Source organism: Andrographis paniculata, unplaced genomic scaffold, assembly GCF_009805555.1.
Source record: "Andrographis paniculata isolate CXL003 unplaced genomic scaffold, ASM980555v1 Contig18END, whole genome shotgun sequence".
Taxonomy (NCBI): Eukaryota; Viridiplantae; Streptophyta; class Magnoliopsida; order Lamiales; family Acanthaceae; genus Andrographis; species Andrographis paniculata.
The window spans coordinates 1,394,055-1,408,586 of NW_026137468.1; the positions used below are offsets into that span (position 1 = coordinate 1,394,055).

Sequence of the window (14,532 nt, forward strand, 5' to 3'; positions counted from 1 at the left end):
ATACTAAAAATTAATTTTACATTCGAAATATCACATTAACACCTATTGATATCGCATCACACAAATATTCAAATTTAAAATTTGTACTATTCAAATCCCAACTCAAAATCCAAATCCCCATACAACACACCCTAAATTAAACAGAACAACTACAACGTACGCAGCTGCTGTTTTCCGACAATTCCACGCCGCATCACGTCATCCTTATCCATCCATCCATCCATCTATCCAATAATATCATCAATCATCTCCACTCCCCATTTCTTTATATACCCACTCTCCATACCTAACACATAACCACCTAGAGGCCTCAAATTGGGGGCTGATTGCCGCCGGAATCCGTCGGGATTGGTGGGCTGGAAATCACATCCGCCGCCGCCTCCGCCGCCGATTTCCAACTCCACCCATTCCTACGGCCTCCGGGATTTCCCCCCTCTTTTCGTCTCCTCAAAATCTTCCATTCATTTCTCCGGCAATCTTATCCGATCTGCCGCCGCCGGAGCCGCCACGACCTCTTAACAGTCAGGTAATTTTCCATTACTATAATACTCTCTCTCCGTCCCAAAATATGTACGTTTGAGATGGACACAAAAAAATGAATAATAGTATTATATTGATAGCATGTATAAAAGTATTTTTAAAATATCAAAATGCTTCTACTTTATATAATTATTGTGATAATTTTCTAAGAAAATTGCTAGTTACCAAAAATAGAAGGGACTATTGTTTTAAGACCAAATAAGACTATTATTTGGGCACATCTCATAAAAATAATACTATTTTTATTTTTGTAGTTTTTAAAATAATTGTACTGTCTATCTATCGTAATCAATATCCGACTTTTAAGATATTACATAAATAATATTATTTTTATATCACACAATCTAATAAGGATAATTTTATCTTTTTTACTATAAATTAATATAATTTTAATACTCGTTCCCATAAAAAGGATACCATTTTCAATCTTTATCCATTCTAAAACAATGATACTATTTTATAATTTAGTAATTGTATTACCTACCTAACATAATAAATATTCTTGCAACTTACTATATATTATACGAATATCATCATTTTTATAACACATCTAACTAATAAAGGCATTTTTATCTTTTTTTTACTATAAATTAATATTTAAAAATCTACAATCAAAACGTAATCTGTGCTCTTCGTGAGTATAAAAAATTTAGGGTGGTTTTATAGGAGAGAGAGTATAAAAACATTGTCATATCCTACAAAATCATATCCTAAAAATGTATCAAGAGCGCCACCAAACACAGGATAATGCTCATCGTCGCAGCCATCAACGGCGGCGCTGCCGCGGCGTTCGGGAGATACGGGTAGCTATCTGGCGGCGGCATCACGCAATTATCGCCATTGAAGTAAATCCTTCTCGGAAAGGCCCAACCTTTGTCGAATGTGAAGCCTTTGTTCTTCCCGAACAACAGCTCCGATTGAACGTTGCCAGCCGGGCCGGATTGCATCAGCAAGTCGTTGTAATACTTGACGCCCCATAGCATCGCTGTGTCATCTGCAAACGGATAAATTGTTAGATCAATAACTCGGCGCGCGCAATTTGCATACATTCGAATTTGTACGAATTGGTCGCTTACTTATGACGCCGTATTCTGAGATCGATCCGTAGTTGAAGCTGAAGATCTGCGTAAGGTTGTCGAAGTTAGGATGCTGCACGACGAGGCTCCATTGCGAATAGTTTTTCGCAAAGTTGAAATTCGTGATGGCGATCTTCACGCGCCAATATTGCTTGTAGTTCAATTTGACGTGCCAATGGACTCGCACCGGGCACATGTGGCGGGTGCAACGGAGAATAGGCGTTGGATTGTTCGGATCGTTTGGAACAACCGAAGCTATGCGAGGAGAGTCGGAGCTGAAACAAAAGAAAACAACATCGAAAGATCGATCCAAATAATTTGATCGATCTCGAACATTAAACCTCCCGCTCTGATATCATATTAAACGATCATTTCATCTAAAAGTTCTTGAAGACTGAACCTCCCGCTCTGATATCATATTTTAAACGATTATCTCATCTAAAAGTTCTCAAACACTGAACCTCCCACTCTAATATCATATTAAACGTCCATCTCATCTAAAAGTTATCGAACACAAAATCTTCCGCTTTGATATCATATTAAACGACCATCGCATTTAAAAGTTCTCTAACACTGAACCTCCCGCTCTGATATCATATTAAACGACCATCTCATCTAAAAGTTCTCGAACACGGAACATCACGCTCTGATATCATATTAAACGACCATCTCATCTAAAAGTTCTCGAACACGGAACCTCCCGCTCTAATATCATATTAAATGGCTATGTCATCTAAAAGTTTTCGAACACAGAACTCCGATTCTAATCCCATATTAAATGGTCATCTCATCCAAAAATTCTCAAACACAAAATCTCTCGCTCTAATACTATATATTATATGACTATCTCATCTAAAAGTTTAAATCGTAAAAAATGCATCATTAATTATCTATTATATAATCCTCCAACAACGAATAAACAAATACTTACTTCACGCAGCTCCCCGGTTGAGCGATCTTTGGGCATCCGCAAGAGCAAGTCGGACAACCTACAATCGTCTGATTATAAAACGCAGACAACGAGACGCAACACGTTGGAGCATTTTGGGCGAGGAATTGCGAGTAAGTGCAAGTAACATTCCACGTCACTGCAAACGATCAAACAACACAGCCGGAGTCGGATCCTAAATCAAATCAACAATAAAAGCAAAACGCCACCATACCGAGAAACTTACTTAGCGCCTGCGTAAACCTCCTCTTATCCTGCGAAGGGAATTTCGTCGGATCAACTATTTTGGCCGGGCCACAAGTGTAGCCGGGGCCGGGAGTCAGCAGGGTGAAATTCTCGGGCAAACGGACAGTTTTGTTGCTCGTCCCGGCCTGCCCAACACTCAGCTGAAACGAACTGATAGCTGTCGCAGGATCTTGGATGGCGGCGCTTATGACTCCGCCCCTGCAGCAATTCGCGACTTGTTTGTTGTAAGGCGTTCCCGGCATTAAATCGACGACCGTAGGATTCTTCTTACAGCAATGTGGAATGTTTCCTTGGAATCGCGAACAATCTCCTTGCTCGGTAGTTTGCCCGCCAACCACGTCCCAAATCACTTCTTTCTTCGCCCAAGCCCAGCCGAGTCGCCATCCTGGTGCCTCAATGTGTCGAAATTTTTGATAGTTAACGATGGTAACGGAAGCCTGATGTCGAAACAGAGAAATTATCAATCGATTGATAGCCAAAATGGGATTTTTAGGAGTTCAAAGAACCCCATGTTATTGCAACATAGTTTTGAGGTCCGATTGAATTTTTTGACAGTACATATTATCTTTAACATCAAATCAAATTCTTACGACAATACACAACGGATTGAAAATTTTGACAATACACATAACTTTAACTTTTTCTCGCAAAACATCAAATCAAATACTTAACATTACCGGATTGAAATTTTTGACTGACAGTACACATAACCTTAATTTTTTGTCGCAAAACATCAAATCAAATCCTTACCACAGTACACATAGCGTTAACGAATTGAAATTTTTGACGGTACACGTAACCTTAACTTTGTCTTGCAAAACATCAAATCAAATATTTACGACACTACACACAATGTTAACGGATTGAAATTTTTGATAGTACACATAACATTTAACTTTTTTTTCACAAAACATCAAATCAAATACTTACGATATATCCATCGGGCGTCCAGTTCTTAATATCCCACTTGATTGTAATATTCCCGTTAGGATCGAGTGGATCGTAAGCATCTGCAGAAAGAGAAGCACATTTTGATTCTCTACACAGTCTATCAATTTGTTCGGACAAAGAAGCAATGGAACAGTGACAGAAGTCTGTCTTGATTTCATTCGAAAGGGGCAACTAAAGTGACATCAAACAGCCTCAGCTATGGAAGAACAATCAAACATCCCCAAAGAAATCAAAATTCAATCCAGGAAGAACTGAAACAAAAATCAGCATATGAAATACTGGGGATTTCGACAAAAATTCCAGAGCAAACTCACCAATCTGAAGAAAACCGATGCAGAGAACTGATATCCCCATTAAGAACGCCACTCCATCGATTCGCTGCCATGGCGGTCCTGCTCGCAACAAAAGCTCCATTTTCATCTGCTAATCTCGACTACAGACGGTTTCCTCCCCCTGATGAACAATCGCAGGACGAAAAATCCAAAAAAAAAAAAAAGAAAAAAAAAGGAGGAAAACCTTTAGAAGCCTCGAGAACGCGTGAAATGCACAGTAGTGTTTTATGTGTCGTATAGGCAATTCAATTCCTGGGGAAGCAAAAGCGAAACCGTGTAAAAGAGGAATGGAGTCAGAAATGGCAATGGCGAGTGGCGAAGTGAAGGATGAGTAATGTCTTCTTTTTTTTTTTTTACGTTTGGAAGTTCGAAATTGTTGGAATTTAAAGCGCCAACTGTAGAGATAAAAGCCAAAATTTGACTGACAGTGCATCGTTTACCTAAAATGGCAGATGAAATCCTTCGCCAATGGAGGAATCGAGCTTTGCCTCGCTTTTCATGACTGTTGGGGAGAGAGCGCTGATTCAGACAGTATTGCGCCATACGCGGAATTGAGGATAGCTGAGCGATTACGGTGCCTGCCAATGCCATGGCTGAGATTTGGGTCTCAAAATTAGGGCTTTTTTTACCCTAATTTGGGAATTGGTGGGGACGACGACTCTGGGCCCACCAATTTTGAAGGTGATGATAAGTTTGTTGAGGTTCCGTGATCGGAGCGCCATATTGGATCTAGACCGTTTATTTTGTCGAGGTAATGTATTTTAATAGTGGTGATATAATCTGGTCGAAGGTCCGGGATCATTTTAAATATTTTTTGCTATAGGAGTTTCTTGCAACGCTCCTCGGATGTTATCGGGGATATAGCATTTATTTATTTAACATTTACATTATGGAGAACTATAATAATACTGTTCCTATTTCCCTATGTTTCATAATAAAATATCTATTTTTTTATTTTAGTTTATCTAGTATTTATTTTTTTAATAACTATATTATCTACTTAATATTATAAATACCCCTATAATTTAGGATACAAATGTCATTATTTTTATATCACACGTACTAATAAAGCTATTTTAATCATTTATATTTTATTCTTACTATATCCCAATATAATACTAATATTTTTAAAATTAAGTGCAAAAAAACAAATAAATATTTATTTACATGACAGAGAAAGTATAAAAAATATGTAGGTAAAAATAATAATATTTTATTATAAAAATAAGATAACTAAAAAAAATACTTGAAAATATTTTAGAAAGTTTATTTTGTTTTGAGAGATTGAATTTTTTTTCACTATTCATTCAATTTTTTTCCTCTAAAAATATCAAATCAAACACTTATTTTTTATTTTATATATTATATTAAAAATCAATTTTACGTTTAAAACAACACATCAACACCTATTTATATCACATCATACAATTATTCAAATTCAAAATTTTTACTATTCAAATCTCAACTCAAAATACAAATCCCCAAACAATAACACCCTAAATGACTAATGATAGTAAAAGTATATTATAGTGATAAAATTATTATTTACAGTATATGTTAAAAGAACCGTAAAAATATTTTCAATAGATAACTTTTTTATCATTAATACAAAATGTATAAATTTAATAGATAATAAAAAGAAGGAATTTTTATAGTATAAGCTTGAAGAACGAAGGGAATAATATTTTTATTTACATAAAATTTATATTTTGTGTTGAATATTGGGAAAAAAAAAAAATTGTACAAAGAAACCCATAATTAATATATATTGGATGAATTTTTTTTAATTTCAAATTTTTATTTAAATATTTGATATCATATGATGAAAATATTTTTCAATTAAAGGTAGTCTTTCAAGTAATATAAAATTGTGTATAGATTAGAAAGAAAAACAGTAATTGGATTTATTTGGTTTGAGTTTGTATAATAATTATTTGATTTAATATTTTATTAAATAAATAATATAATTTTTTTTCACATAAAATGTGTGTGTATTTTTTTTATTTTTTTATTTTTGTATGTGATTTAAAAATATTCCTATTTTTTAAATATATATTGTACTTGTTATTTTAAGAGAGAGAAAATAATAAAAATATCACACATTAAACTCGTGTTTCAAAAGTTTTGAGTACTAAAACGAAAAGAGTATCTTTATTAAAAATTATGCATATAAATTATTATTATTGGAAATATAAAACTAAATGCACACAATTATTTTTGTAATATATATGTTTATGTCTTAATTTTATTGGGCCAAAATAGAAAAGGCTGTATCTCAACAACCATTTGGGCCTATACTTTGTAGCCCATTTAGTCATGTAATGATACACCCCCTGAATCTTTGTTTTTTGTAACCTTATGCTTCATTTGATTTTAGTTTGAATTTAATATTATATTTGATAACAGAAAATAATACTCTTTCTGGACTATAATCTTAATTGGGTTGAGTATGAGATTTAAAAAATATTGATATTATATGAGTAGTTCGTAAAAAATATAGATAAAAGACTTTTTTACTCTTGAATTTGAACTTTCACAAAACATCAATCTCCTACTTGAAGTCCAAGTATTCTTTGTTTTTGCATTCTAACTTCAACTAGTCATTGCAAGACTTTCAAACCTCCATTTTCACTCATTGAATCAAATTGAGGTTGAACATATATGTTGTATTTTTCTATTCTGGAATCTTTTTCAGTTTAAAAATCTCACTTTCCAATAACTTACGAATGTAGTGAAACCCCCACTCAATATGTTTCGTTCTTGCATGAAATGTAGAATTCTTTACTAAATGGATTTCGCTTTGACAGTCGTTGTAAAACAACTATTTTTTGGATTTTTTCCCAACTAAAGTATGAAGTTCTGCAACTAACTATCTCCTTACTAGCCTATGTTACTGTAATATACTCAGCTTTTGTCGTCAACAAAACAACCATCTTTTACAGCTTCGAAGTCCATGATATTATTCTCATCATAAGTAAAAATATATTAAGATATGTTCTTCTCTAAAAGAACAGTGTTTTATTTTCAGTGCCTCGTAAATACCTCAATATCCACTTCACTCATTCCCAATGTTACCTTCCATGATTGCTTATAAATCGGCTCATTTCTCTCACTGCATGTACTATATCCGACCATGTACCAATTATTGTGTACTTCAAGCTTTCTATGGCAGATGCATATAGAACACTTCTCATCTCAGCACGTTTCGACTAATTCTTTGGCGAGTACTTGTTAGACAACTTGAAGTGACTCTCCAAAGGTGTGTTAACGGGTTTTGCATCATTGATGTTGAACCCCCTCAAAACTTTTTTTCACATATTCTGCTTGTGAGGGACTCAACCTCCTACTATCTCAATCTTGAGTTATTCAAAGGCCAAAAATTTGTTTTTTTCTCTCTAAGATCCTTTATCAAGAATCTTTCCTTTAATAGTTGCTTCAGCTTTGCAATCTTTCGAGTACAAGGTCCTGACAATAACATATCATCCACGTATAATAATAATATTATATATGAACCCTCAAACCTCTTAAAGTAGCATTTGTGGTTGATATTGCATTTTCTTAAGCCGATCTTATGCATGAATTCGTCGAACTTCCGATACCACTGTCTCAGTGCTTGCTTAAGGCTATATAAGCTCTTTCTCAACTTGCATACTAAACTTCTTTGTCCCTGAAGTGCATATCCTTTTGGCGCATCATGTAGATATTTTCATTCAAGTCGCCATGAAGGAAAACTTTTTTGACATCCAACTTTTCTAGCGCCAAGTTCTCGGATGCTACCATGAACGAGACCAATTGGATTGTTGGTAGCTTAACAACATGAGTGAACACATTAGTTTAGTCGATGCCATATCTCTATTCATATTATTTCACTACCAATTTGGCCTTGTATCGCGTACTCTCATTTGCTTATTCTTTAATCCTATAGATCCACTTGTTATACAATGCTTTTTCCTAACTTTCGAAAGTTCACTCAACTCTCATCTTTGGTTTGTTATGAGAGAGTTCATTTATCAACAAGTTTTCACTACTCAGTTTCCCGACTAGCTTTGGCTTCTGCATTACATTATGGTTCAGCACTGTCAATCAAAAGTAAATAATGAAGAGTAAGGGCGTATCTTTCTGGCGCACAATGTTGTCTCATGAATATTCTCAATGCTATCACTCTTTTCAGATTAACTTCTGTCAAGATTTCAACATTCTCAGTAACGAGGGTAGGCGGCTTGATCTCAACATTAGCTACATTTCGATCATCCTGAGCTTGGCTGCTCAGGCTCGTATTTGGAAATATCCAACTCAATCATCTTTGGATTCTTTTTACACTCATCATTCGACTTGTTTTTATACAAGATCTGCTCATCAAAGATAATATCTCGAACATGAATGATCTTTCTAAAAACAAGTTTATAAAGGAACCAAATAAAACTTTTATTAAGAAACACACGATGTGATTCAAAATTTTCAAGGTCAACCTATTAACAAATAGGAGACTAAAACAATGACGAATAACTCCGGCGCTAGCCAAACAATACCCTGGCAATGCCTATCTTCTATCCAACGAAGAAAAATCCCACTATTTTAACAAAAATGGAACGAAACAAAAAAATCGAATCATAAAATTTCTTATAGACACTCCCATAGCCTACGGTGGAAAGAATCTTTCAATTTCACAGTGAAAATCTCCAAAAATATTCTACTGTTAAATACACAACAAATCAGAAAAAGAAAACCCGGAAATAGGGTTCTCATAGTAAAAGAAAACACGTAGCAACGTGGCAAAGGTCTTTGCCATTAAATTACACCCCGTCTCCATAATAAAATTTAAATTTATATTAAAATCAAAATTAGTTATACTAGAACCATGTTTTTATAATTATTATTATTTTTTTTTTATCAAATTTCAATATAATCAAAATAAATTCTTTTATTCATTTATTATTTATCTCACTATTTTCAAGACTTCTGAACAACTTATTTATTATCAAAACAAAAGTGCCTGCTTCCTCTGCTTCACCCTTTCCAAATTCCAACGCCTTCTATAATTCACAATAAAATTAAATTCAATAAAATAGCCAATAAATAAAAACAAAACCCCTAATTAATTACATATTATTATTATTAATCGCAATCAATTTAGAGTTAATAAATAATTAATTATCAATAATCAAATCAATTCACCACTTCCCCTCTTACCTCTGGTAAAAGGCAAATACGTCCCACAAACCCCCACACTCCCGGGACTCCAAGCTCCCACCACTCCTCCTCCAAAACAAACGGCCCAGATCAATCCAGGCGTCGAACTCCCGGGACCTCGGGTAGAACAATCAAGAAATTCCTCTATATATACACCTCTGTCACACTCTTCGTCTCCTCGTTTCCACCCTCTCTCACTCCTCCCGCTCTCTCTCTCTCACGCACACCACACAGTAAACCTTTCAGATTCAACTACCCGCCCACCTTCCGCCGTCGCCACCGCCGCCTGAAAGAGTGTGTGAAAAAAAAAAAAAAAAAACCAAAAACCGGCTCCAATGTCGCCGCCGCCGTCGCCGGAATATTTCACATCCTTCTTCATCCCATTCTCCGGCTGCTCCTCCGCCGAGGCTTCCCTCTGCTTCCTCCTCCTCGCCGCCGTCTTCGCCTTCTGGCTCACTCCCGGCGGCCTCGCATGGGCTTTGTCACGGGCCCGGGCTCAGCCCCGGCCCGCGATCCCAGGGCCCGCGGGCCTCCCTATCTTAGGCCTGATTTTGCCCTTCACAAATTCGCTAACTCACAGAGCTCTCTCCGCTCTCGCGAAATCCTCAAAGGCCGAGCCGCTGATGGCCTTCTCCGTCGGGCTCCGCCGCCACGTCATCTCCGGTTCGCCGGAAACCGCCCGAGAGATTCTCAACAGCTCGGCTTTCGCGAACCGGCCGGTCAAGGAATCGGCGTACGGACTGCTGTTCGATCGGGCAATGGGGTTTGCGCCGTACGGAGAGTACTGGCGGAATTTGAGGCGGATCGCGGCGGCGCATTTGTTCAGTCCGGCGAGAGTGGCGGGCTTCGGGAGATTCCGGCAGGAAATCGGTCTGAAAATGGTGGAGGAAATCAAGACGAGAATGGCTTCCGACAATGTCGTCGAAATAAAAAATCTCCTCCACTTCGCGTCCCTCAACAATGTCATGACCACCGTGTTCGGTAAGAGCTACGATTTCTCCGGCGGCGGCGCCGCCGCAGACGGTGGTCTCGAGCTTGAGTGGCTCGTTAAAGAAGGTTACGAATTGCTGGGTATGTTCAATTTGGGGGATTATTTTCCGATTTTAGGGTTTCTGGACTTGCAAGGAGTGAGAAAGAGGAGTAAGAAACTTGTCGGAAGAGTAAATGCATTCGTCGGAAAGATGATCGACGAGCATCGTATGAAAAGATCCAAACTTCCCGTCGATCATGATCATCATTCTCAGGACTTTGTCGATGTTTTGCTCGATTTAGAACACAAGGAGAATCGTCTGTCTGATTCCGACATGATCGCTGTTCTTTGGGTAAAAATCTTTTTGTTCATTCTTGCAGAAACCCTTTCTTTTTTTTTTCTAAAAAAAATAAATTATTTTTTTTAAAAATTAAATAAAAATCCTTTTTTTGTACATATATTAATTCCAGGCAACATGCATTTGTTACCTACATGTTGTACTGTTTTTCTTTCATGCATTTTGTTCTTTTCTTTTGTTGATATTTGAGATAATTATTTAATAAATAATATATGGGTTTTAAGGAATATATACATATCTATTTTTGCATCTTTTGATTGTGATTTTTTCAGATATATATGTTGGAATTGCATATATGCTTTTTCCCTGTTATTCCAATTTTGTGCATATACATTTTAATTGTGGAGAATCTTCATTTTTAATGGTGATTGCAACATCCATATAATTTTTACTAAAAAATCGAAAATGTTTATCCAAACAATGCTTAAAGGAATAACCTTTTTGTATTATCATAACACTATATAATACAATATGCAATTAAAAATGTATTTGCTTGTAGCTTTTATAAAACTTGAGCTTTTTTAGGCGAGATGATCATTTAACATTCTTATATCTATTACATACTTAGGAACTGAGCTTGAGTTTGAACTTTCAGGCGACACGATCAATTTAACATTTTTATTTTTATTACATACTTAGGAAATGATCTTCCGAGGTACCGATACGGTGGCGATTCTCTTAGAATGGATTCTCGCAAGAATGGTGATTCATCCCGACATCCAAATCGCGGCGCAATCGGAGATCGACCGCGCGATCGGCGGCGACAATCGAAAAATAACCGATTCTGATCTCGCAAACCTTCCATACCTCCAAGCCATAGTCAAAGAGACTCTCCGGGTCCATCCTCCGGGACCGCTTCTCTCGTGGGCCCGTCTCGCGATTGACGACACCTTTTTGGGGCCCCACTTTATCCCGGCGGGGACCACGGCAATGGTCAACATGTGGTCAATAACCCACGATAGCAAAATATGGCCCGATCCGGAAATTTTCCGACCAGAGCGATTTCTAATTGCTGATGTGGCCGTAATGGGGTCTGACCTGAGGCTTGCCCCGTTCGGATCCGGGCGGCGGGTCTGCCCGGGGAAGACGATGGGGCTGGCAACAGTCCAGCTGTGGCTCGCGCAATTGCTTAGGAACTTTGATTGGATCGAATCGGACAAGCACCGTGTGGATTTGTCGGAGAACCTTAAACTGTCGTTGGAAATGGAACAGCCGCTTGTTTGTAAGGCGGTGGCTCGGAGTTTTTAAGGTTTCGATATGGCTGTGAGTGTCGTGTCCATAGATGGAAGAAGGTAAGGTCTGGTTTGGTTTAGGTTTTTATGAGAGAGGTGAGGAAGAAGATGGAATGGAAGTTTAGTTTTTGGTGGGATTAGGGATTGGTTTGGCTTTAATTTGGTGTTTGTTTTAGCTTCATTTTCATGTCGATATAGCTTTAGCAGAATCCGATGATGATGATGATGATGATGGACTGACTGTGTTTGTTTAGTTTCTAGTAGAATGTTTCGATTTCCCACTTTTGGAAATTTTCTTGCCTTTGTCTTACTTTGATTTGTCTCGTATAATCTTTTTTGCTTCTATGTCCCCGAATGAAATTATTGGTTTTTGATTGATTTCGTCCTAAATCAAAATTATAAAATATTTCATCCTGTATGTCGGGTTATAAAATAATTTAAAATATATTAATAAAAAAAATTAATTAAGTGTAATTATTTTTTTTTTTTAAAAAAAGTGATATAAGATGTGAACAAAATGGCAAGATGGGCATAACAGGGAATGGAGGGAGTTTTTGTACAATAAAATAGTATTATTTAAATTAAATTTTAAAAGAATTAAATTCAAATCAAAATATTTGTTAAGAGAACTTTACAAATTATTTTTATATTATTAATTTGTATTTTCTTTGTCATTTTTTAAAATATCATTTTTGTTCATTTACTTCAAAATATCCATTTTATATTTAAAAAAAAAAAGTAATCATACACTAATATTAAAATACTCTTTAACTTTTATTTAAATATCATTACACATATTAGAGTAAATGACAAAATTGTCAAAATCTCTTACACACTTACACTAACTAATAAAATACTATTATTTCATAATCTATTACAAAATTCCAAATGATTCATTTAATATGGATCGGAGGGAGCATTTCTTTATTTTGTTTTATTTATCATTTTAAAATTTGTTATTGTTTTTTTTTATTATTTTCGTCTATCTCACTTAAAAATATTATTTTTTTATTTTAATAATAGTAACTATATATTGATATAAAAAAATCTTTAATTTTTTTTTAACTTACAAATATACTTATATATATACAACCACTTTACACATAAAGTCAACTGACAAAAATATACAAAAATTTTATACACTTCAACTAATTAATAAAATACTGATCCCGTAAGAGATAGTTTGACGGTGTGGGGATGAACTCGTGATCTTACAAATTTATTTTTTAACTTTCACCACAAAAATCTTATAATAATAGTGGAATTTATATGAGTCTTATAAGATGCAGATTTTTCTTCAAATATTTTAATTTGCACTCCAACAATGTGTTATATGAAATTATATTACATACTGTTAGTTATATGTTGCAATTGTATTATATTAACATAAACTTTATATTGTTTAACTGTACGTCAGTGTGTTTTATATCTATATATCATGTATTGTAAATATTGTACTCCTTCTGTCCCATAAGAAGGTTTTATTTTCTATTTTCGTCTGTACAAAAAAAAGAAAAAAAATAAATTATCATTTCCTAATTTAGTAACTGTACTATATATCTAACATAATAAATATCATTTCAACTTACAATATATTACACAAATGCTACCACATTTATATTACACAATACTAATAACGATACTTTCGTCTTTTTTACTCCAACCTAATTTAATATTAATATTGAAAAATCTACGTTCAAAAAATAAATGTTACTATTTATATGAGATGGAGAGAGTATTAAATTGTAGGGTATACTATTTTTTTAGTCCCGTAACTGGACCCCTATCATTTTAGTCTCGTAAGTGGAGCATGTCACAAACTAGTCCCATAAGTGAAAAATTTTCGTTATTTTAGTCCTCTGGCGCCGGAGACGTCCGTGTGGCTCACCGGAAGCTACGTGTCCGCCAGGTCAGCGAGACCCGGCGGACACGTGGATTTTATTATTTTTTTTAATTGATTTTAATTTTATTTGTTTTTTTTTATTTTTTTTTATTTGGTCCAATTGAAAAAAAAATTAAAATAAATAAAATAAAATCCACGTGTCCGCCAGGTGTCGCTGATCTGGCGGATGGCTTCCGGCGAGCTACGCTAGCGTTTCCGGCGCCGGAGGACTAAATCAACAAAAAAAATTCACTTATAAGACTAGTTTGTGACATGTCACACTTACAAAACTAAAATGATTCAGTTACGAAATTAAAAAACAGTTTACCCTAAACTTTATATCAGGTTTTGAGACATGTCGATATCTCGAATCGGCTGTTGGCGATCGATGCGGGGCCGAATGTATTATTACTTATTGTTTTCACTTGGAGTATTTGTACTAACAAAACTATAACGAGACGAAAAGTGTTTGTCGATATCTTACTCAATTTTGTCGATGTTGTTCAATTTAGGATAGTGTTTGAAATGGAAACGACATTTCCATATTTAGGATTGTCAGATTGGGGCAAACAAGACCTTTGCAGTAATGAATTTGGACATATTGGTTTTGCCATTTCATTGCATTTAATTTCGACATTTGTATGTTGAATTTCTTCAACATACGTAACATAAACTTTTAATTCACAAATGGACTTATATAGATGATATTATTTATTTTCGACTTTAATTTCATTATTATTATTATTATTACTATGAAATAATTTTTTAATTTAAAAATACGCATTTTTTTATTTATTTATAAAACA

At 35.2% G+C, this 14,532-nt stretch overlaps 2 protein-coding genes and 1 long non-coding RNA gene across 5 annotated transcripts; 2 read left to right on the forward strand and 1 right to left on the reverse strand.

The window, feature by feature from the left end:
- Positions 1 to 167: 167 nt before the first annotated feature.
- Positions 168 to 2,015, forward strand: LOC127239991 (uncharacterized). Its single transcript, XR_007836281.1, has 2 exons — positions 168 to 526; positions 1,284 to 2,015. It is a non-coding gene; the product is annotated as an uncharacterized LOC127239991 (long non-coding RNA).
- On the reverse strand, positions 1,110 to 4,677 carry LOC127239974 (COBRA-like protein 1). Of its 3 annotated transcripts, XM_051258393.1 has the most exons (7): positions 4,535 to 4,677; positions 4,077 to 4,215; positions 3,742 to 3,821; positions 2,792 to 3,248; positions 2,548 to 2,704; positions 1,617 to 1,891; positions 1,110 to 1,534 (listed from the first exon to the last, which is right to left on the reverse strand). In XM_051258393.1, exons 2-7 carry the CDS (start codon positions 4,180 to 4,182, stop codon positions 1,251 to 1,253), a joined length of 1,359 nt encoding a protein of 452 aa, XP_051114350.1. In that variant the 5' UTR covers positions 4,183 to 4,215; positions 4,535 to 4,677; the 3' UTR covers positions 1,110 to 1,250. The 3 variants fall into 3 exon arrangements, with proteins under 3 accessions (XP_051114350.1, XP_051114335.1, XP_051114342.1); XM_051258378.1 differs by lacking the exon at positions 1,110 to 1,534 and adding an exon at positions 4,279 to 4,346 and having other exon boundaries at positions 1,730 to 2,704; positions 4,077 to 4,154; XM_051258385.1 differs by lacking the exons at positions 1,110 to 1,534; positions 4,535 to 4,677 and adding an exon at positions 4,279 to 4,442 and having other exon boundaries at positions 1,730 to 2,704; positions 4,077 to 4,154.
- Positions 4,678 to 9,470: 4,793 nt separating this feature from the next.
- LOC127241300 (cytochrome P450 78A5-like) lies at positions 9,471 to 12,154 on the forward strand. The gene is made up of 2 exons (XM_051260274.1): positions 9,471 to 10,606; positions 11,252 to 12,154. The coding sequence occupies exons 1-2, from the start codon at positions 9,620 to 9,622 to the stop codon at positions 11,858 to 11,860; spliced, it is 1,596 nt and encodes a 531-aa protein (XP_051116231.1). The 5' UTR covers positions 9,471 to 9,619; the 3' UTR covers positions 11,861 to 12,154.
- The last annotated feature ends 2,378 nt before the right edge of the window (positions 12,155 to 14,532 follow it).

Coding starts and splice junctions, on each gene's coding strand:
- LOC127239974 (XM_051258393.1), bottom strand. CDS start 4,182: ATGAAAATGGAGCTTTTGTTGCGAGCAGGACCGCCATGGCAGCGAATC. Junction 3,249..3,741: donor GGACGCCCGATGGATATATC/GTAAGTATTTGA, acceptor TTTCGACATCAG/GCTTCCGTTACCATCGTTAA. Junction 1,535..1,616: donor CTCAGAATACGGCGTCATAA/GTAAGCGACCAA, acceptor ATCCGTTTGCAG/ATGACACAGCGATGCTATGG.
- LOC127241300 (XM_051260274.1), top strand. CDS start 9,620: ATGTCGCCGCCGCCGTCGCCGGAATATTTCACATCCTTCTTCATCCCA. Junction 10,607..11,251: donor ACATGATCGCTGTTCTTTGG/GTAAAAATCTTT, acceptor TTACATACTTAG/GAAATGATCTTCCGAGGTAC.